We start from the raw sequence: 23,684 nt of genomic DNA, 5'->3' as shown, positions 1-23,684 counted from the left end.
GAATGTGCAAATTTTTGTGCAAACCAATATACGCTTATTGACATTTTTATAGACATTTTTTTTACTAAAGACATGTGGCTGAATACATTTTGGCCTAAATGTATGACTAAAATTGAGTTTATTCGATTTTTCTTATAACAAAAAGTAGAAAATATCTTTTTTTTTTTTTTCAAAATTTTCTGTCTTTTTCCATTTATATCGTAAAAAAATAAAAATTGCAGAGGCAATCAAATACCATCAAAAGAAAGCTCTATTTGTGAGAAGAAAAGGACGCAAATTTCGTTTGGGTACTACATTGCATGACCGCCCAATTACCAGTTAAAGCAGTGCAGTGCGAAATTGTAAAAACACCTCTGGTCCTTAGGCTGACAATTGGTCCGGGGCTTAAGTGGTTAAAATCTGGCAATACATTTTGTACTGAAACTAGGCTTGGTTAGTAAGAGGATGATGTCATCCGTGAACAAATTAAGTTTATGCTCAATAGACGCGACGGTGAAGCCTGAGATGTCATTCTGGGATCTAATTTTCTCTGCTAGTGGCTCCATGACTATTTTGAAAAGAAAGGGAGATAAAGGCCACCCCTGCCTGGTGCTGTTGCTTATTTTAAAAGGTTTAGATAGCACGGAGGAACAAAAACTTGAGCTGATGGTTGCGAATAAAGTGCCATTATTACTGAAAAAATATGGCCTTGAAAGCCAAGCTTCTGCAAGGTAATGGAAAGATACTGCCAATGTACCCGATCCAATGTCTTCTATGCATCCAGTGATAGAAGCAGGAAAGGCACTCCACAGCTTTCGGCGTGGAGGATGTTAACCATCCTTCGGGTAGTGTCAGAGGTCTAGCGACCTTTGGCGAAACCTGACTGGTTGGCATTAGGGGTGCACATCTTCACTGGTCTCACGATTCTATTAAGATTATCTGATCAACGATTTGATTAGATTCCACGATTACCGACGAGCGCCCACTTACACTTGGGCTGCCTAGGCGGCCATTCCACCCTGCAATCTTCTGGAACACATCACAGTTCCCAAAAGATTGCCCGGCTATGTCAGACAGTGCCGTGAGACATGCGCACCCGGCCGTGAAGCTGCAAGCTGTCACAGCTGGATGCCCAAAGTAGTATTTTCAGCGCCGTAGACAGGCAGGGGGGAGAGAATGGAGGGTTTGGGTGGCCACATGTGAGACAGGGGAGTGTCTTTATTAAAAGTCAGAAGATCCACTTTTTTTTTTGTAGCTGCTGACTTAATAAACAAAAAATTGACTAACTCCACTTTGAATTAAAAAAAAAACTCACTCCCTTAAAAAGTGCACTAATCCGGTGCACTACAGGGTACAGACATTCACACTGCTGCTTGGAGGTCAGGAGGGATTACAATCCACAGCAAACAGTCCTGTGAAGATCCCTGTACTGTCTCTGTGCTGACCAGTGGCAGCTGGTGCTCCAAATTTTTTTGGGGGGGCGCAAACTGAAAAATACTGAACCTCCCCCGCCAAACGCAGCCACCTCTTCACTAACCCCTCCACAATGCATGGGCTGCCACTGGTGCCGACAGTTCCTTGGCATTCCTGTTTGCATCTTCCAGCACACTAGGAGTTAATAGTAGAATGTGCAAAGGGAAGCCCAGGGACCTGTCAGCACAGAGCGTGAGGTGTAAGTAGAGTATAAACACATTTGTACTCTACTTACTGTTAAAAATACTTTGGTTTAATACAATGAATGATGTGCCCCGCTGTATATGCTTTTTAAAAAAAATATGTCACTCCTGAGTCTAGACGTCAGCGGGGAATTCTCAGAGGTGAAAATTCCCTGCTGACGTCAGGACTCAGGAGAGACGCGAGAGGTGAGTGGAGAGAGGCGAGGTTACCCGGGCAGTCACATGAGCGGGATGTATTGTACTGTCAGATTCGGTATGAAGTGCCATTTTAAAAAAAAGCACATACAGCGGGGCACATCATTCATTGTAACACGGCATTTATTAAAACAAAGTAATTTTAAAAATACGATCGGAGCGCTCTCGGATGGGGCGGGACAAGTCGGGATGACATCACCCGGCAAACAATTTTCCGGTCCTTATGCCGCATTGGGTTCACCCAATTCGTGATGCATCGATGCAACAATTAATTTCAGCACCCCTAGTCGCCATGGATAAAAGAAGGAAGGAGATCAATCTGTTTACGATAACTTTAGCATAAAGTTATCGCAAATCGGGATTTAATGGGTCAACAATTTTGTGGGATATTGGGCGCTTTACCTGGCTTCGGTAGCACTATGATCATGGCTTTTAGAATGTGAGGAAAAGAGGCAGAGGAAGCAACATCGTTGAACAGTTGACTGATGTACTTATTGAGGGTTGGTTTGAATTGTTTGTATGGTTTGTAATATTCCACTACAAAGCCATCAGGGCCCGGGATTTTGTTTGTTGGAGTGTCCAAGGCTTTGTCCATTTCTGAAATAGAAAAGGGATATTCAGGCCCTCAATTTGTTCGTTTGTTAGGTAAGGGGGGTGCACAGAGTTCAAGAAAGCTTGGATTGTAGAGGTGGTTGGTTGAGGTAGGGAAAAGTCGTCTTAAGTTGTAAAGAGCACTGTAAAAAGTGCTGAATGCATCAGCTATGCCCTGCGATTTTCTGAGCTTTTCATTTGTGGTAAAAATGAAGGGTATGTGGAATTTGATACATTAACCTTTGATTTGCTGGGCAAAGAGTTTACCTGCTTTGTTCCCTGAACTGTAAAAATGCATCTGGCTGCATTTCTGGTATTTGTCATAATTGTCTAGAAGGGATCTCAATTTTCACACAACTAGATCAGTTTGGTTTTTAGGTATGGGTGTGGTTGTATTTTGTTTAGTGTGTCTGTGTCTTATATGTCTTTTAGGAGTTTGTCAACATGCTGCTTCCTTTGTCTCATATCTTTAGCTTCTAGTTGGATAAACACACCTCTCATAAAAGCTTTGTGGGAGTCCCACAAAATCAAAGCGTCAGTAACAGAGTTATTGTTCCACATAGAAAAAACTTTTCAAGTGGTTCGCAGGGAAATGTTGAGTGTTTAGGTGATTGCAGTATTTGGGTGTTCAGACACCATATTGTTATAATGTTCAGCGCTAAACCATCTGATAAAGATTAAAAAGTTTAAAATTTAAATGAAAAGGCATGCATCTGCATGCTGACACACGAAGGTGCAATCATGTGAATGGATTAAAAGTTCTGGGGGATGAACCCCTAAAATTTACAGTCTCTAAAAGGAGTCTCTTAAAGGCTGCAAAGGGAGCGAGGTTGCTTCAGGCGCAGGCTAGGGTAACCTATCACTGAAAAAAAAGCTAATGAAGAAGGCGTGGCAGTGTGTTTGAAATGCGTTCTGATTGGCCAGACAGTGTGTGGGTGGCTCCCAGTTTGACAGCTCTGGACCACTCCCACCCAGAGACACACAGCCGACGTCTCCCCGAGGCATACTGAGGCTCCAGCTGCGGCTAACACACGGTGCTCGTGGATCCCTCAATAGAGACCATCCGGCAGTCCTCCTGTGACACAGCACATGGAATCTCCCACCTGCTCTAGCACTCTCTACAAGTGCTCAAACATTGTCCACGCAAGTTTTAATGTTGTTTTTCACTCATATACTGAATAAATTCCTATGCTGCTTAAAGGATTGGCTTGGCGCTTCTCTCTTCTCTTTTTGCCTTTCTCCTATGGTAATGCATACTGGAGAGTGGTCAGACCACATAATGGGAAGAATAGTAGAGCTTTACATTTTATGTAGAGTCCATTGGTCGAGGAGGAAGAGGTTGATATGCTAATACGAGTTGTGGCATTGTGAGAAGTAGGTGTAGTCCTGTTCTTCTGCATGCTGGTATCGCCACACATTGTGTAATTGGAAGATGGGTAGTAGGGGTCCTGAGGAGGGTGTACTGCGCAGGGAGGTGGATGAGGAATCCAGGAGAGTGTCCGGAGTTATGTTGAAGTTGCTACACCATATGATTGCTCCCTGTTGTACAGAGCCTACTTTTTTGTGGAGTTTATTTAGAAAACGTAGTTGGTGTGTATTTGGAGCGTACACCGTGACTATGGTGTAGAGGGCTTCGTTAATGGTGCAGAGAAGTAGTATAATGTATCTGCCGTCTTGATCCGCAATGCAATGTTTGAGTTAAAATGCAAGTGTATTTTTGATGGCAACAAGGATGCCTTTCTTTTTGGTTAGGGCACATGCGGTAAAAATATTGGTCAAGTTTTTGTTCGTGCAACGGTGTGTGTGTGTGTAAAATGCTTGGAAATGGGTCTCTTGCATACAAAGGATGTCGCTTTTGGATTGTTCTGTGAACTTCCAAAGGGAAGACCTTTTAGCTGGGTGGTTGAGACCTTTGGCATTGATGGTTATGATTCAGATGGTCATAGAGGTGGAGATAGGGATGGAGTTCCAGAGGTGTAAATCGTAAGTGTTGTAGTATTCCCTGAGTTCAGGAGTCACCAGGTGGTGTCGGCAAGCTAGATATTCAGCTAGAATCTCTTGTCTTCAGACTTGGTGATATCAAGATTCCAAAACTTATGCCGCATACACACGATCAGAAATTTGGCCAGCAAAAGAGCCATAAGAGCTTTTGGTCAGAAAATGCGATTGTGTGTGTGCTCTATCGGACTTTTGCTGGCGGAATTTCAGCCAGCAAAAGATTGAGAGCATGTTGTAAATTTTTCGGTCGGAAAAAGTTTCTGCCCGAAAATGCGTTAGTGTGTATGCAATTCCAACATGCAAAAACTCACGCATGCTCAGATTCAAGTACGAGACAGACCCGATCAGTCTGGTAAAACTACCGTTCGTAATGGACATAGCACATTCGTCACACTGAATTTGTTTTAATAGTTTAATGAAGCGCATTCTCTTCTTTACAATGCTAGAAGAATGACGTTTTGCTGCTCATAGTCACACAGTTCTCACAAACTTCTTTCTTTATTATTGCTCCTGATCTCATTAATTATTTTTTTTAAGCCAGATCTCCATAATAATGTTTGTTATTTTATTGTCATTTTTTTTAAATCAAAGAACTAATTTTTTTTTAATATTTTGACATTTTCTAGTCATCTCCATCCATTTATATTTTTTGTGTGTCAAGTTTACACAACAACATTATTATCTTGCCTTTTTAAAGCTCAAGGAGGTTGGTTGGTGTCCCTTTTTAATTTGACATAGTATTTTTGAAATGAACATGTCTACTCACAGACGGTTCTATTTGAAGAAAAACAAATATTTTCAGAAAAAAAAAAAATCTCCATTCATTCTGGCCGATAACAAAATAAAGAAGGCAACGCTGGAGAAACTGCTGGAAATTTACGAAGCCTTTCTACCCCACGGCACATCATATCAACTACTTTGAAAATAAAATCGGTAGCTTGAAAAATACATATAATGGGGAGCACAATCTGGTCTAGGACTCCCAGAGATCATAAACAGCAGCAGATGACATTTATATCCCCAGGCTGTGGTACTACCACAGCCTGCAACTTCTGCCACACCAGACTGAACCCAGGCCATCACTTTCTTGACTTCCTTGCAGCCTTCTCTGCAGCTTTCCTTGGAGGCTGTGGCTCTGGAGGTGGACTTGTGGCAGGAGGAGGAGGATGGGCGAGCATACATAAGTGCCTGTTATCACTTATTTGGCCACTCAACCCCTTCTGAATGGCCTTAAAAACAAATTTCTCACACCTGAGGCGTTGGCCCTCCTCCATTTGCTGCAATTTAGCAGCTACATAGCAGCCATAGGCCTCTTCAGTGTCAGGGGGGCTTTTCAGGGCATTGGCGTCCTTAATGAGGCCCAGGTGCTGCTTCCTCCACGTTACTCCCCTTCCTAGCCCTTTTTGTCAGAAGGCGGAGGGGAGGCACCTGGGATTGGGTGAGACTATAGGGCCCTGCCACCTCCTGGCTGACACTTACCCCTGCCTCCTTCTGTCTGCCACATTCCAGAGCCTCATCCTGGCTAAGGTCTTCCTGTGTATGAAAAAGGGACATACTTTTACTTTTTTTCATCACACCCAAATTTCAGCTGACTGTTTCAAATTGAATGTCCATAAATAGAAAAGACTATCTTTCTGACCCCAGGATTTTTCATTCTTGTCACGCTCATTTTTGGCCCCTACTGTCAATTGATATGTCAAACATTTTTTGTTAAATCATTAGTTAGCAAGAACAACATCTAGTTAACAACAATCATTTTCGGACAATAAATACGTTAAAAAATACTATGCCTGGCTCTAGCTGGGCTCCTCAACTTCTTCCAGGATGGAAGGCCCAGCTTGGTCCTCAGAAACCTCAGCTGGGGTTGAGGGAAGGGTGGATGTAAGTGTAGAAATTATTTCCCTGGCTTCCATCTGGTCTTCCAGAAACCGCATCCTGCTGTAGTACCACAGACTGGGTACATACACATCCTCTGCTGCAGCTCCTGATCTGATGGAAGCTTGGACCTTATTAAGCTCCTTCCTATACGTGCTTCTCAAGCTACCAATTTGCTTCTCCACAAACTATGTCTGCGTCGGGTAGGTGTGTCTTCACATATTCCAGCAGTTTCTCCAGCGAGGCCTTCCTAGCTGGTTTATTTTGATATAAGGAGTTTTTAACCTCCCAAAAATTTTGCATATACCTGTATTTGTCTATAAAGTGGCCCATGAATTCAGGGTCTTTGAATGGTTTCATATTTGCTGCAAGACAAAACACAAGACAAAAAACACTAAATATCAGGCTCAACTTCCCTAATCTTATCCCAATATAGGCCTCAATCTAGAATCAGTATGGGCTACTGATGTACCAAAGTTAAGATGTTACCTTCGTTAGAACGTTCGTCCTCCATCAGCACACCGAACGTACATTACGACACACGTGTCTTAACTGTATATACACGGCGCATGCATGAAGCTCCGCCAGCGCTGCCTGCCCCTGACGTTCTCTCGAAGATTAACTGTCCCCTCTTTCGTCACAGTGGGAGAGGAACATGGCGGAGACACAGCAGATGGTCACTACTTCTAGTAGTAAAGAGGAAAGCCCGGAGGCCCGAAACATCCCAATCCAGGAGGAGGTTTAAGGCCTCCAATATGTCCTTTGAAGAGATGGAGAAGATGGTCCACATATTGAAGAGGGCCGACTATGATGGGAAGAATGGACTGTACCCAAACCCCAATCTGCGAAAGGCCAAAATCATGACGAAAGGAGTAAAGAGTCTGCGGCAGAAATTTGGGATATAACGATCCAAGGAGCAATTAAGGAAGTGCTGGTCACACCTAAAATTAAGGGAGCAGGATCAGTACAGAAGGTTAAAGAAAGAAAGTGCTTCAAAAAAGTAGGTAGATGTCGTGTGTTCCTATTATGATTATTAACTTGCATGCTGCTCCATGTCCTTTTCTTCACTGTTGTACAGTTTAAAATGGCTACTTTTATGTTCGTGGGCACAGTAATCGTTCGTAGGAAACATTGTTTGCCAACTAAATACAATGTTTTTGGCAGATAAAGGGTTGACTACATTTGGTCATGCCAATTTGTATTAAAAGAAGTTTAGAACATGGTTGTCTAGATGTCTTTGAAACTAGAATGAATTGCAAATTTGATTCAGTGTAATGTAAGGAGAGGACACTCAGCAGCTGTTTACACATCTGGACTCAGGAGCACTAGTGTGGGACACCAGAGCTCATTTTTTAGGGTGACCCACACATGTGCTCCAGTGTATACTTGGGGTGTCTCAATGTGTGAAACTTGTCCAAATAAGGCAAGTATTCCAGCTTGGTTAAGGGAATTAATCATGTCTTCAACTTGGAACTCTGCCCAAACAGACAATTGTACCTCACTTCCAAGCAATGTTTCCCATTCATATTTATGTCCACAAATATCTGTGTGCTAATTATACCTTTTGTTTCATTCTCATAGGGGAGAAAAGACTTGGCCCGGAGGACAACGTGAACCCCTCACCTCAGGAAGAAGGGGAGCAGAGGATTGTGGTACCTCAGGATGTGGAGGAAGGAGAGGTGGAAGAAGTGCTAAAATTTTGCACCACAACAGGTCAGTGTCGGACACCACAGATACATGTAATAGATGTATGCCTGCATATTTATAATACATGGTGTGTATTTTTAATTTAGGTGATGTTCAGGCTGTGGTACCAAAATCGAGTCATTTCACCAGTGACAGTGCACAACTACTTATCCAGGAAATCATGTCTTGTAGTCGCGATTCGGACCTCATCAAAGAAAAAAATCAAGGAGATTGAACAAAGACTGAATAACATGATTGATGTATTAGAGAGAATATAAATCCTAAATAGATTCCTGGATATTTTTATACTAAATTTTATCTAAAGTTTTAATAGTTTAAAAGATGCACACAATGTGTCAACATATGCTATCTGCCATCAGGGTATTTCAATGTACGCGTTTTGTGGGTGCAACCCCTTCCTCCCAACTCTAATAGGCAAAACAAAGTGGTTGCACCCCCAAAACATATCCATTGATCCCCCATGATGGGAGATAGCACATGTTGACATTAGGTATGGGATCAGAAAGGAAATCCCCTCTTTGACTCACAATTTGTGTGCATCTTCTAAATTTGGCTTTTGCAGGGGTGACTTCACATGATTGGCCAGACCAAATGCCTCATCAGCAATAAAAACAAACAGAAGTCCTTCACGTTCTCTTCCGCAGCTGGCAATGCCAGGCCACCGCTCTGGAGACGTCCGTAGAACTCAGTCTGGGCAAAGACTCCACCATCCCACATCTGGCCATTCTTCCCCCCGCCCACATAGAGAAACTCATATGCCGCCGACACCACTGCCATCAGCACGATACTACAAAACCCCTTATAGTTAAAATAGTATGACTCCAAAGGATGGTGGGACGATGTGGACGTGCTTCCCATTGTTGTGAATTTATGAACAATACATTTTGCTACCAAAAGATCACTTCCCCTCCCATCAGAATTAGGTGACTAATTTACACGACCCATTGAAAAGCTGGGATGCAATAAAGAACTCATGTTGAAACAGAAACTCGCTGGAACAATGGTAGCGCTCATCACAAAACAAGGAGTTATTTACCTGGTTTTAACGGATAAACAAACACGACAAACACAGCCATAGGAAAAAGGTTTATACAGATTGTTATCACATAGAATACACTTATGTCCAACAAAACCCATTGTATACATTCTTAGGAACTTGTGGACACAGCTAAGCTACATAAGGTTGAATAAAGACACCAGTCCATCCAGTTCAACCTGAGTGAGTGTCTACAATTGTCCCTATCCCTGTACATTGCCCACTCACATCGGTCCCTGCCCTCAAGGAGCCCACAATCCAAGGTCCCCATTCATATACTAGAGTCAATTTTGGACAAAAGCCAATTAACCTACCTGCATGTCTTTGGAGTGTGAGAGGAAACTGGAGTACCCGGAGGAAACCCACGCATGCACAGGGAGAACATACAAACTCCAGGCAGGTAGTGTCGTGGTTGGGATTTGAACCAGCAACCCTCTTACTGCTAAGTGAGAGTGCCAACCACTACACCACTGTGCCGTCCTAAGTTATCTAAACATTTAGTGCACTGCTCAAAGTCCATCTCAACACATGGTGTTAGAGAGATGCGAATGGATATGCAGGTCAAACATATTTTAAAAGTACCTATATGGTGCTTATAAGTAATTCAAATTATATGTGATATTTGTAGGTCACAAAAGAGATATTATAATTTTTGTATCTAATGATCTAAAGAACTTTGTTATAAAGAAAATATATATGAAAGTGTGATTATAAGTAGAAGTGTTTTAGCAATGATTATTATGAAAAACATAATTGTGATTATAACTGTATAAGGATTTAAAGCGGGAGTCCACCGGGACTCCGCATTTTATTTTATTTTTTAAAAGCCAGCAGCTACAAATACTGCAGCTGCTGACTTTTAAATAGTGACACTTACCTGTCCAGCGCGCCCGCGATGTCGGCACCCGAAGCCGATCGCTCGCTCGTCTGTCGGGTCCTGCCGCCGCCATCTTGGGTATGGGAATCAGGAAATGGAGCCTTTCGGCTTCATTTCCTGGTTCCCTACTGCGCATACGCGAGCCGCGCAATCCGGACGGTCCCCGCTGCCTCTGGGAACTGTGTGTTTCTCAGCAGGCAGCGGGGCACTTGCTGAAGGGGGCGGGCGCTTGCGGAAAGGGGCGTAACGTACGCCCCTTTCCGCAGAGAGCTAGGTAACTGCACCCCCCTCCCCCCTGAAAGGTGCCAATTGTGGCGCCGGAGGGGGGGGGGGGATTCCGATGAGCGGAGGTCCATTTTAGGGTGGACCTCCGCTTTAACCTATGTTTAGATAAACAAATGTTGGATATATCAGAATTGTCCATATAAATAACTTTATGTGATATTGATTGATATATATAACCTGTGTCCTTTCTAAATGGACTAAATATTTATAGATATACAAACCATTTTATATAGTAATTATGTTAAGCATATTTTCTATTATGTCTTTAGCTCTCCATCTATCTATCTATCTATCTATCTATCTATCTATCTATCTATCTATCTATCTATCTATCTATCTATCTATATATATATATATATTCTTTTCACATAATACAAAAAATACACATTATAAATATAAAATATATGAATTAATGAGATAAACTCCAGACACATGTGAGATACGTGGTGGTTGAAGGTGCCATTACCTTTCATTAGGCTCCTGGGAAAGGTTAATTAGTTAATTATTACGTTTTGCCTGCCAATGAGGAGGGAACACACACCCTTTGGGCAGAACTTAGTATAATTTTATGATCTTATTATTTAAGAGGATATTTAAGAAGCAAGAAAGATGTCATAGGAAAAAGCTCAGGGACCCACCCTGAGAAGGGACACTGGGAGATACACAGACTCCCAGACAGACTGACACTCACGCACCATGCATGAATACATATTTTAACATTTATGAAGATTCTTAAACCCTGCTCATTGGAACTCGGAGGTTGCAAGTAATCCCTCTTTAAGAGTATCCATGTTGAAAGCCACGGCAGCCATCTTAAAAATCCTGGTAACCAACAATCCAGACTAGTAGCCATTTGGAATGGGTAATTATGTCATATTGATTATATCTTGTATGTTCTCTTAAATATTGATGTATTGAATATTCTACTATTGATAATCTTTCATCCGAATCAATAACCGCCTTTTAGATTCTCTCTCTAAATTCAATTTTCCATTATATATTTCTTTTTGCATAGTTGGCACTTTTATTGACAAACGTCAAATTTATTTCACATTATTAACCACTTACTTACCTGCAGTATAGTAACGGTTGAATATGTGAAATACAGACGTTCTGTTTAATTGTCAATTATCATAAGGTTATTGATTCTACTGAGACATTATCATGGTGATATTACGTCCAAGGTACTACGCCCATTTTTGCGGGTGTTTCCATTAAGTGTCAAGATGTTCATGTAATGCAATCTGCATCTTCATTTCATGTAAATATTTGTTTTTTGTCAACCAATAAATGTAACTATATTGTATGATCACTTGTCTCCGTGAATAAGTTTCACATGTATAGACTGTCATATAGATTGATTCTGGATCTTAAAAATATCTTCGTTAAAAATTACTTATTTTATTACTTATAAAAATACTGTGCGGGAAACTGTCCTTAAAAAGCACACCATCTGGTAAAGGTCCTCCAGGTTCCCGATTCGAAATGGCACGAGACAGCGGTGTCCTCTCTCTCCCCTCCTTTTCACCCTGGTCCTAGAGCCACTGCTCTGCACAGTAAGGGCGAACGCAGACATTAGGGGCCTGAAGGTGGGGAAGACGGAGCACAAACTGTTGGCATATGCGGACGATGTGCTCTTTTATCTTTCTGAACCCCTGATCTCGTTGCCGGTTCTGTTGAAGGAGCTGGGGACCTTCGGAGAGTTATCAAATTTTACGATAAACCTTTCCAAGTCTGAGATTTTACCTATTCACCTGACCCCGCCCCACACGAACAATTTGCAATCGGCATTCCCCTTTACCTGGGCCACGTTCTCTATTAAATACCTGGGCATTCAGTTGACAAACGCTTTGATACCTTATATGCTTCCAATTTCCCCCCCTTACTTAACACGGTCAAAACAGATTTATTGCAGTGGACCAAAACCGCTTTTACGTGGTTAGGTCGCATCAATATTATTAAAATTAATATCCTGCCCCGGGTACTCTTTTTTTTGTTTTTTTTTTTTTTTTTTTATACAAATGATACCAATCTCCCTCCCCCCCACACAGTTTTTTACCCAACTGAATAGCATACTGTCGGCATTTGTGTGGAACACAAAGAAACAGAGAATAGCCATGACTTTGTTGAGGCGTTCGAAGCTGACGGGGGTCTGGGGGTTCCAGATATCCAGAAGTACCACAGGGCTATTATCCTACAGAGGATACTTAACTGGAAGTTTCATACTCAGTCTAAAATGTGGGTCTCTTTGGAAAAATGGCTAGCTGGGAGAGACTTGGCTTACGCACCCTGGTTGTCCCGGGAATATAGGGGACTGTCGGAAGATGCCTCCCCACTAACTGTACAGGCTCTTTCACTATGGGACAAAATGAACAAGACGATGGGTCTATCCCCTCCTGCGTCACCGCTTGCCCCGCTGGGGAGGTTCCTGTGGTTCCCACCAGGGGAGCAATGGGCTTTTTTCGGCCCCTGGGTAGACGGCGGGAATGCCAGCTGTGGCAAGTTTTTCAGCGGAGGCCAGATGGTCAGCTACGAATCCCTGCAGACCGGGCACGCGCATAGCGCTATGAATTTTTGGCGATACAGGCAATTGCATCACTTTTTCGAAATCCACGGCCACTCAATAAGAGATGAAGCATTCCTTACACCCTTTGAACGTCTTTTTGTAGAAGGCGAACCCATTCCCCACATGATCTCAGAACTGTACCACTTGCTTGGCTCTGTTGCCGAGGCCGCTAGACCAACATACATACGGGAGTGGGCGAGAGACCTACAACTTGACTTTTCCACGACTCAATTGTCCCACCTATACAAACTCACTCACACAAGCTCCATGGAATCCAAAACCCAAGAAACTAATTATAAAGTCCTGTCCCGCTGGTACAGAGTGCCGGCAGACTTAGCACGTATCTACCCTTCGGTATCGGACCGGTGCTGGAGGGAATGTGGCCAACAGGGCACCCTCCTTCCTATTTGGTGGGATTGCCTGCGAATCAAGCCATACTGGGCAGATGTCCGATCCCACATAAAAGCAATCTTGAACTTAGATGTACCACTGTCTCCGACCAATTATCTTTTGCACATCCCTCCGGTCCCGATGGGTAGATACAAAAGGAGCCCCCTGCTGCATCTGTTGAACGCGGCCAGATGTCTTATACCAATCTACTGGAAGCAGACCAGAACCCCCATACGGGAAGACTGGGTCAAAAAAGTAAATGACATTAGAGAGGCCGAACATTGGGTAGCAACATGTAGAGGTACAAGGGCTAAGTTTGATATCATGTGGCAGTCATGGATGGCCTACATGTCCGAAACTATCTACGCAGCCTCCAGCTTGGACTTGGCTCTACTGGAGCTAGCAGAACCATCTCTGAGATCCCGCACAGGAAATTACATTACTGCCTAGTAATTATTTTTCACCTCCTTGCCCCATGGATGGAGAGGCAAATTTGCTGCTAAGACTCGCCTGGCGCTGGACTGCTTCCCTTCCCTGTGATGTCAGGTAAGCTCTTTCCCCCTTCCTCATCCCCCCTCCCAACCCCCCATAACCCTTTTCCTCTGCCTCCCACCCCCCCTTACTGTTCTTTTCCGCCTTTCTTCTCTATATTCTACACTTCAAGAAGTTGCTCTCTAATGATCTACGTGGTATTGAGATGTGGTTGAGCATTAGGTTTCCTGCGGGCTAGATGGTCCTGCGGCAGCCCTGCCTAGCTGGCGAAGGGGAAACCTTCTGTCCGGAGGGGCCCTTACTGATCCGCCCCTCCTGGGTGGTGGGATTTCTGCGGGCCTGTTTCACCCCCGGGGGAGGCCCGGGAGAGGAAGATGGAGGCGATTTGGCCCCCCTCTCCTGGGCAGCCGTCGGGGGACGGTCACATGCCTCCCCGACCCCATGCATGTAGGGGGGAGGGGGGATCAAGCTTTGGTCTATCCCCTCCCTTGAAATCAGAGGCACCCTGGGGCAGGGCCCTAGCTCGAGGAAACCAGATTAGGCATGGGTATGCAAGAGACACTACAGGCGTTAATTAAAAGTCGACCACCAGACTCATGTGTCCGACTTAACCCGCCAACTCTCTGCCACCCGGAAAGAATCTATGAGTGTCATTGTTTCATACAGTTTATTTGTCTTGTATTTGGGCCTGATACACCTGTCTAATGTATACTCAAGTGTATTCTTCTGTTAAAATGTTTCAAAATAAAGATTTTACAAAAAAAAAAAAAGCACACCATCTATTGCCACTCCGCAGTTGGGAAAGTCCCAACGATGGGCAAAGTGGGATGCCACAGTCTGCCATTCCTGTGGCGTTGAAGGAAACGGAGGAGTTCAAACAGAGAAATAAAAAAAATAGTTATTTTGCACATAAACATTGCAAGCAGATTAGACACAAACATTCTTGGCCCACATCAGTATAACATTGATTTTAATGCATATTTAAAGACAACAAAAAAAATAAAGAATATAAGGTCCACTTATCAGATTCCTCACCCCCTCTGATGGCCCACTGTCCAAATTTTGGGGGGGGGGGGGGGGTGTTCTAAATGAGTTTGTGCGCAAAAACCCCCCCAAAAAAACAAAAACAAAAAGGGGGTGTTTAGGGTAAAGTACTACAATGAAGCTGACAAAATACATTGTTAAGTGACTAGGCTAGGTGTGTATGGGTCCAGGATAGCATGCCGGGGAGGTTAGAGAAGGCAAATATGCATGTAGGCCAAAAAAGGAGCATTAAAAGATTCCAGCATGCATGAGCACAAAGGGGATAGTCACAGCATATTACAATCAGGGATCAGGGTAATTATGGAATGATGAAAAATAAAAAACATTAGCATAAATTAAATACATATAATATGATGTTAAAGGATAAAATATAGTCCTTCTGCAGGATATATACAATAGCAGAACAAGTCTCAGGAATAATGACCCCCCCCCCCCCAAGCCTGGGGGGGGATGCCTGTAGAGAACTTGTGGTCCTCTAGACGTCTCCCCGTCGCCAAGTACCGCAAGGTGGCAACTAGACTCTGCTTGGGAGTGATAGCTTGCCATATGAAGGTGCCCTGCCTGTTAATATAAGGCATGGGTCTTCAAACTATGGCCCTCCAGTTCAGAAACTATAATTCCCATCATGTCTAGGCATGTCTGTGAATGTCAAAGTTTTACAATGCCTCATGGGATGCGTAGTTCCGCAACATCCGGAGGGCTGTAGTTTGAGGATCCCTGATATAAGGGGTGAGCAAAGCCAACAAACGGTGAAAAATGGGGTTCCGTTATCCGGAGAAACTTCCGGAAATCATCAGGGTTAATCTCCTGGATCTCACGCAGCAAAGGCATATGAGAGAATTTGTCACTCTGGAGTAACCAATTCTTGGTCCACAAACAACTGCCCCCCCTTTTCATGGTCTGGGCCAGGGTCAAAGTAAGAACCCCAACACAAAGCCACCGCAAGCACAAGCTTTACGACGAATACGTAACCACAACATAGCTTTAAAATAGTCGGCTGGTCATAACGAACTAATCAAACGCAATGAAGAACAGAAAGACCTGTGAAGAGCGAGCTGAAAATCAAACGAGCTGACAAGAACACACTGAAAACCACATAGAAACCCACAAGCACAAATTGAACAGAAGTAAAAACGATCAGAATAAGTACCACCACACTGTCGCCAAACTTCTGCTAACAACAGAGATTAGCAGGAGGAGCCCAAAGGGTGATGCACTGGGTACTGAACTTCCTTTTTCTAGTCCCATCATACTTGGTGTGACTGTGTGTATGCAAGACAGCTTGAACAGAACCCTGTCGAAATTCCATCAGATCTTTTTCCGACCAAAATTACGATCATGCGTATGCGGCATTAGTTCTAGTAAAAAAAAAGAGTTAAAGACAATAATGGAAGGAGAATTTAAAAAAAAACCTAGGTCTATGCCTAGAAAAACCTTCCTCAAAATATGCACAACTGGTACGAACGAAGTTCAAGAAACTGGGGTGAAAAGTCTGTAAGAGCGAACAAAAGTGCACATCGCACCCTGCATACTTGAGGAAGTGGGAGAGACCTTCACACCACATTTACTGAGGATCAAAAAGAAAAACGTATCCTCCTTTTTGCTCATAAGTCATCCTTGTGTAGCAAATATCAGGAGATAACCTACAAGATTTTGACACAATGGTACAGGACTCCATCTGTACTAGGATCAATATTCCCATATGTCCCAAACTGGCACATTGCTCCACATTTTCTGGAGGCAGGTTCTGCAGATCAATTACAAGATCACGGATGTCTCCCTTCAGGATAATCCGGCAGCAATACTCTTAAACCTAACCCCAATGTCATGTAGGCAATAACGCAAACAATACCTGAAACATCTTCTGAACGTGGCAAGAGCGTGCATTCCCAGTGTGTGCAAGCAACAATCTCCGCCTACGGTGTCACATTGGTTCGCCAGGGTGTGCGATATTTAGCGGATGTAGCAACTCACAGCTGCCCTAGGGGAAAGGGAGGAGGAACATAATACTCTGACACACTGGGATCTGTTCCGATTCTCCAACAAATACAAGTCCTACAATTGAACGACCGTTATTGGAGGGGTTTGAGGTTTGGGACCACTGGCCCTACCGGAATCTGTTATCCCCCCCCCTCCCCTCTTACTTACCCTCTGCCACCTTTTTCTATACTCTTTTTCTTTATTCCATCTATCAACGCCTTGGTGTCACCCATTCTACTTTTCCCTAAAAGTTAAAATACCCTTGGTTTGCGGTAAACCTCTGGTACTGCCCCACAAAACCAGCTCAGTTGGCTATATACAATAATAGGTTCATTGTCCAAATTTAATCCCACAAACAAGGGGTCGATACCTGCCATTAAGAGACAGGATTACTTTAACTTACAGGTTGTCTTTCCCCCTCCTTAATGCCCTCATTTATTAGCCTACATAGGTCCAATGAAATTTTCGCCTTTTTTTAGGATTGGAGATTCTTGCTGCTGACCTGGATTAGCTACAAAAAATATATTGGGTAGGGGGAATATAGAGCATTGACCCCTGAATTACTATAAGTTTGTGATAGAACCGTGACTGTTTGTTCTGAATCATATTATATGCTGTTGTTTATGACAAACTGTTTCTTTTGCCTAGCACCGAATTCCGTAGGTGGACTTATGTGTTATATTGTATGAACCGCATTCCTTAAATAAAAAATAAAAAAAGTGCACATCGCACAGGACCTCTTAGGTGTAGGAATTGCTACGGTTGTTTTTTAGTGAGAGCGGTGTCTGGTGTCGTGTTGAGCTAATGGGAAGTTTTCCGATTCTCCTCATTGCTTTAATCCATGGGTGGGGCATCATCCAATTCGGGAAAGATGTCCCATCTTTGTAGTAGGTGCAGGCCTTCTTGCATTGAGGATGCTGTGTGTTTGGTTAATTTGTAGGTAATGGACATTTTGGCTGGTATTATCCATCGATATTGAATGTGGTGATTGTGTAGTGCTTTTGTGCAACGTTGAGTTGTCTGTGGCGACTTAATGTGTGCTGAGAGAGGTCTGCAAAAATTTGTAGTTTTGCGCATTTCAGTCAGGTAGAGCTCCCAGTGCTTTCATTCTTTGCATAAGTTGTTCCTTAACATGGTAGAAATGGATTCTGAACATCATATCTCTAGGGACTGTTTGGTAAGAAGGATGGTTTAGGCAGTCTATGAATGAGGTCAGTGACAAATTCAATATTCTTTAGATCAGGCAGTAGAGATTGGATCAATCTGTGTGCATAAGAAAATAGGTCAGGGGGTTGGATTGATTCCGGTGTTTTGCGGACCTTGATGTTATTGCGGTGGGAGCTTCTAAATCTGCCAATTCATCTTTTATCCACTTATCGTGCATATGGCTTTCTTGGGTGTCAATTTTGTAATTTACAGGGGTAGTAATAATCGCCAATGTTAGTTTTAACATGGGAAATTCTGTCATCCATTACAGTGATGCTGTGGCCAAAGTTATGCATAAAAGAAAGCACGTCTTCTTGGACGGAACTTTGTAATGACATTAACATGTCTTTTAGTATGGTGTCCATCAACAGGTTGTCCTATAGTGAGGAATAAGGCAATGGGGTCCTTTTGCGAAGGTTTGCAGGGTTAGCGTGGGAGGTATAGAAGAGGAAGAAGCATGGCTCACCTCACAATCTGAAGCTGAGGGGTCCAATCTCATCTTGGACTTGGCTGGGCTGTTAGAAGCTGGGGAGCCTGGTGTAGACTATGGCAATCCCGATTCTGGAGGTGGAGGATCAGCTAGATCTCGTCTGGCCATCTGTCTGGGCTGCAGAGAGGGAAAGCCGCTGGTGCTGCTGTGTGAGTCACCGCTGCCCCTCGCAGCTGATGTACTCCATGAGCTTCCGCGAGAGCGGCTGTCTTCTTGTTCGTGCCATGGCTCAGTGGAGCTAGTGGGGGGGTCGCTGAGGAGTCCGATAGGAAGCAGGTAGACACGTGCATTTTCGGTCCTGCTCTTATGTGGGCATCTTGCACGTTTGCTGGTCAGGCTCCTGGAATCAGCTCATTTTGATTAGCATGCCTCAGTCCTCACTTGACAGAAGTTGATCGATTGACTTTTGTTGAAGGCACAACATTTTTGGTGATGAGCAATTCTGACTGGAACACTTCCCAGTAATATAAATAACGGTCAGGGCCGGCGCTACCACTAGGCAAACCAGACAGCCACCTAGGGTGAACTGCCGCTCAGGTCACCCGAATACTGGTTTCCCTTCATGTCTACATGCTTGACAGGCTGCAGCATGTAACACAGTCTCAGGCAACCGCTCCGTCTGACCAATAGCATAATTAGAGGCGCAGCACTGGAGCCTGGAGGACATGTTCCCTAGTCTCCCAACAGAACGGAAGCAAACATCCCTTGCTGCTGCATGCCTCTATGATCATCAGTGACCGTCCTGTCTGTCTCTCCGACTCTCTGGTGATCTTCCCAGTACAGGCAGCTCTGCCTTGTAGAGGCCTGCTCTCCCTCCTGGACAGCTTGTATGGTAAAGCGGCACGTAATGTGATGCTATATAGCCAATCAGAGAAACGGGCACTTCGGGGTCGGTGCTTGGTTGGTGACAGCTGGAGGCAATGAAGCAGGATTTGTGCCTGGCAGAGTTGTTGGATGCAGAGCTGTGAGCCAATGGCTCCTGCTCTAGCACTGATTGAAGAGGAAAAGGGGAAAATAGATGTAGCTGTGCACAGTACTAGATCTATTCTCCCCTCTTCCCTTCAAGGAATACACATATATATATATATATATATATATATATATATATATACATACACACATACATATACATACATATACATACATATACATACACACACACAGGTTTTAGGGCAGTTTAGGTTTGGCTTGAGAACTGCATGAATTACTTACCTCACTGTTATCCTAAAGTTGTCTCTCAGATCATGGTTATTTTACACAAATAATTAGTAAAGTTGTAAAACGTTTTAATAACTTTAGGTGGAGGACTATGTGGGCTTTTTTGAATTACTCTCTACAAAAAAGCTTTTTTACACGGTGTCACCATTAGTAGGATTGGTTCTCTCATTGTCCTTATGACCAATGTCAAAGAGAATGAAAGCGTGGGTTAATTCAAATTGCACAAAACAAAAACAGTAAGCAATGTTTAATAGATACAGTAAAATTAAACTGATTACAATAGTAAACAACTTACCGGAGTAAGTTATTTCGGGAGCGGTGGGATGGAGGCATGTTATGGTTTGTCTCAATGTTACCTGATGGCAGAAAACAAAATCAATGCTCATTGTCAACACTTCATAAAAATTTAAAGAAAACATTAGGAGGCATTCGTACCTTTCAGCGCCACTCTGTTTCTTCGAATAGCAGTAATAGCATTCTGAATGTCATCTTCATCTGAGGCAGTAGAGTTCACATTTACTACTTCAAAGTCCACTGGCACACAAGCATGTCTGAAAGTGAACAGATTGCATAATAAACAATAACGTAGCTAGGTACTAGAGCTGCACAATTCTGGCCAAAATCAAAAAAAATTTTTGCTTAGAATAAAGATCACGATTCGCGCAGCGCAACATCTTTTACATTATACAAAAAATACAGTCTAGTCTTTAAAATTGATATATATTTTTCCCCAAAAAATTGCGTTTAAAAGATTGATGCGCAAATACAGTGTGGCATAAAGTATTGCAACCATCGGCATTTTATTCTGTAGTGTCTCTGCTAAAAAAAAATATATATAATGTTTATAAAATACTGATTTTAACTTGTAAGCAACAAGCATCATAAAAAGGTTTAGTCTTTACAGTAAGTGCCCGTTCACACTACCGCGACTTGTCAGGCGACTTAGCCGCCTCACAAGTCGCGCTCTGTTCTGTACAATGGAACCGTTCTAATAGGAGCGACTCAAGTCGCTCCGACTTAGAAAAAGGTTCCTGTACTATTTTTGGGGCAACTTCAGGCGACTTGCATTGACTTCTATAAAGTAGTCGTTTTGCAAGTCGCTGCTGAAGTTGTGTGCAGGTCGCGTCTGTGAGTCGCGCTGCAAGTGGCGTCGCCCCTGTGTGAACGGGCACAAAGTGGTTAAACTGACCTTGTTTATCCCTTTGATCTAAAAGAAAGCATTACAATGTTTCTCCTTATCTCCACCTAAGCCAGGTTGTGATAAACTTGACAGGCTGCCCGTTTTTTTTGACAGCTGTCAGCAGTGAGCAGAGAACACTGTACTGAATCAGGACTATGCTGTGTTAAGATTGCGAGGGGGGTATAATCAGAATCTCTATTTAACGATTATTCATGCGGCTCTACTACTAGGTACCCAAATGCATTTTATTTCTGTACAAAAAAAAAAAAAAAAACACTACCAATTCTACCCAAGTCCAACAAGCATCTAACACCTATGAGGTTACCTTTCCAAATACTGGTCTCCATTCTTGACCCCTATACCATTCTTCTCATAAATGGATAAGTACTTATGATCTCTAACACACACATACACCCCATGAATTTTAAGCATCTGAAAACATTTCCTGCACATTTAATATCTAGATCAGTGATGGCAAACCTTGGCACCCCAGATGTTTTAGAACTACATTTCCCATGATGCTCAACTACACTGCAGAGTGCATGAGCATCATGGGAAATGTAGTTACAAAACATCTGGAGTGCCAAGGTTTGCCATCACCGATCTAGATAAAAAAAATGTTTTAATGTGATCATATTTATCAAAGCCACAACTCATTCAAAATGTTCTATCAAAGTTATGGAGCATTTATAAAATGTATTTATCTCAACAACTAATATATATCTCTGATACAGAATTTTTTCAATTTGAGATGTGTTGGTTTTGTATATTAAAATGTTTTGCTTTTACACCCAGTCCAAATATTTATACACATTTTGGGAAAGATATCTTCTTTAAAAAGGTGGCTTAATTTATAAAAATTGAATCACATACAAAATGGAAATAGAAATGTGATGGGAAGGGAAAAATAAAGGGGAAGGAAAAACAGCGGGGTCCCGGGCACAATCTTTCAGGTACGGGTGGGTTGCCCAGCTAGGAGGGGCAGAGCTGGTGCATGTTTAAATGCAGATACAGGTAGGTTCATCCATTTTGGCTGCCCCCTAGGCAGACACATTCTTCATACTCAGCTGGTAAGTACCCCTGCCCTAGCTGCAACCCTATATACCTCTACGCTTTCGTTTTTTTCCTTCCCTTTCCCCTGCCTTCAGTGTGTTCTTCCCCTCCCACTCCTGTTCCCCTTTCCTTTGCCCCCCCCTTTTCTCCCCTTGTCTATTCCCCCTTTTTTTTCCCCACACTTATCTAACCCCCCCTTCCTTTTCTCTTCTTCTCCCCATCGCTTTGCTTTCCTCTTCTTCCTACTCCTTTCTTTTCTCACTTCCTTTTCACAGCTACTTTTCCTTTATTCCTTTCCCCATTACTCTTTTTCTCTTTTCCTTCTCCTTGCCCCTTCCTTCGTCTTCTCCCCCCCCCCCCCCCTTCCTCTTTGTTCAAAGTGCTAGTAAACTTTCCTTTCATTTTTACCTACAGGTAAAATGAATATCTGATAAATGCACCCTGAAGGAGCAGCATACCCGTGCCGTTCCTTCAGAGCTGTGTGCCATGGCTGAAACCACGTAAGTAGCCACAGCCTGCAAACCCAGAAGGAAGATCAGGTAAAGATGGAAGCCTCTGCAGCAGCAAGAGTGCATTGCTGGAGGGCTTAGTTTCAAGGTAAGCCTTTCATAATGTGCTAATATGTGGTGCGACGCTAGCACATTATATTGCCTTGCTGGAGGAAACTTTTTATTTCTTTCTTATTTCAAGGGTTTATAACCACTTTAATATGCGTGCGCACACACACACTTTATATACCCATGCAATGTTATTTTTATTACAATACATTGGGTAGACTTGGATTTTTGGGGTACCCACTCTAGAACACCATTGATGTATGTCTATCACGTACCAGATGGCTCTAATCTTTGCATGGTGGACCATGGGACACCCCTCTCTTTGAACGCCTGATGGGATAGCAAAACACAAGTCAGCCTGATTGACCAGTGGTTTTACTCTACACTTTTGTAGTTAACTTGTTTGTGTACAAAGCAAGTATGACCTTGGGACTAGTTTATCATGTTATAAACATGCAAAAAAATGTATACTATGTAAAATGAACATACTGCTGTGATTGTATAATAGATATGGTATACTCCTCTCCTCTCTGAAGAGCACTTCCTGAAAACGCATTGCAATCTGTCCCAATTATACCCAGACTGACCAAGTCAATGGTGTTTTGGCAATTCCTTATGCTATATCTCGGACAAGGGTATCCCTGAATATGTACTGTAACATGTTGTATGTCATAACGCTTTATTGTTCGGCATACTTTTATTGATTTGTTACTTCTTAAATCACTTTTGTAATAAAGATAGCCATTTGCCTTTTAAGCAGGTTTCCACCTCTGTACTTGACTGTAGGGATGGTGTTCTTAGGGTCGCAGTCAGCATTTTTCTTCCTCCCAACCCAGCGAGTTGAGGTTATGCCAAAGAATTCAATTGTGGTTTCATTTGACCACCGCACTCTCACAATTCTTCAATTATTTGGATGTTCATTGGCAAACTTCAGACAGGCATTTACATGTGTTTTCTTGAGGAGGGGGACCTTGTGGGCATTACAGGATTTCCAGCCATGGCAGCGTATTGTGTTAATAATGGTTTGTTTGGAGACTGTGGTCCCAACTGCCTTAAAATTATTGAAATACTACGCTGCGCTATAAATATGATCGCATCAAAAATAAAATATAAAAAGGTATTGGATCAATATAAAATACAGCAGCTAAAATCAAAATAGATTATTACCATATTTATCAGTGTATAAAACACGCACTTTTTTAACCTTAAAATCAGGGGGAAATTGTGGGTGCGTGTTATACGCCGATCCCTGCTGATTGTATGGAAACGAGTGAGCAGAGCCGAGATAC

General features: G+C 42.9%; 1 protein-coding gene across 2 annotated transcripts in view; it reads right to left on the bottom strand.

The window, feature by feature from the left end:
- Positions 1–23,684, bottom strand: part of IDH3G (isocitrate dehydrogenase (NAD(+)) 3 non-catalytic subunit gamma) — a 188,325-nt gene that overhangs the window by 97,744 nt on the left and 66,897 nt on the right. For both annotated transcript variants that reach the window (XM_077478977.1, XM_077478979.1), the window contains 2 exons: positions 20,041–20,156; positions 19,901–19,961 (listed from right to left, as the gene is read on the bottom strand). In XM_077478977.1, the coding sequence (XP_077335103.1) occupies positions 19,901–19,961; positions 20,041–20,156 (177 nt within the window). The remainder of the gene's footprint in view (positions 1–19,900; positions 19,962–20,040; positions 20,157–23,684) is intronic.

The sequence above is a fragment of the Lithobates pipiens genome, unplaced genomic scaffold, assembly GCF_037356315.1.
Source record: "Lithobates pipiens isolate NorthernLeopardFrog02 unplaced genomic scaffold, aLitPip1_a1.2 Scaffold_1, whole genome shotgun sequence".
Lineage (NCBI taxonomy): Eukaryota > Metazoa > Chordata > Amphibia > Anura > Ranidae > Lithobates > Lithobates pipiens.
Note: the sequence above shows the minus strand (reverse complement) of the source record. Positions and strands in the feature narration are given on the sequence as shown.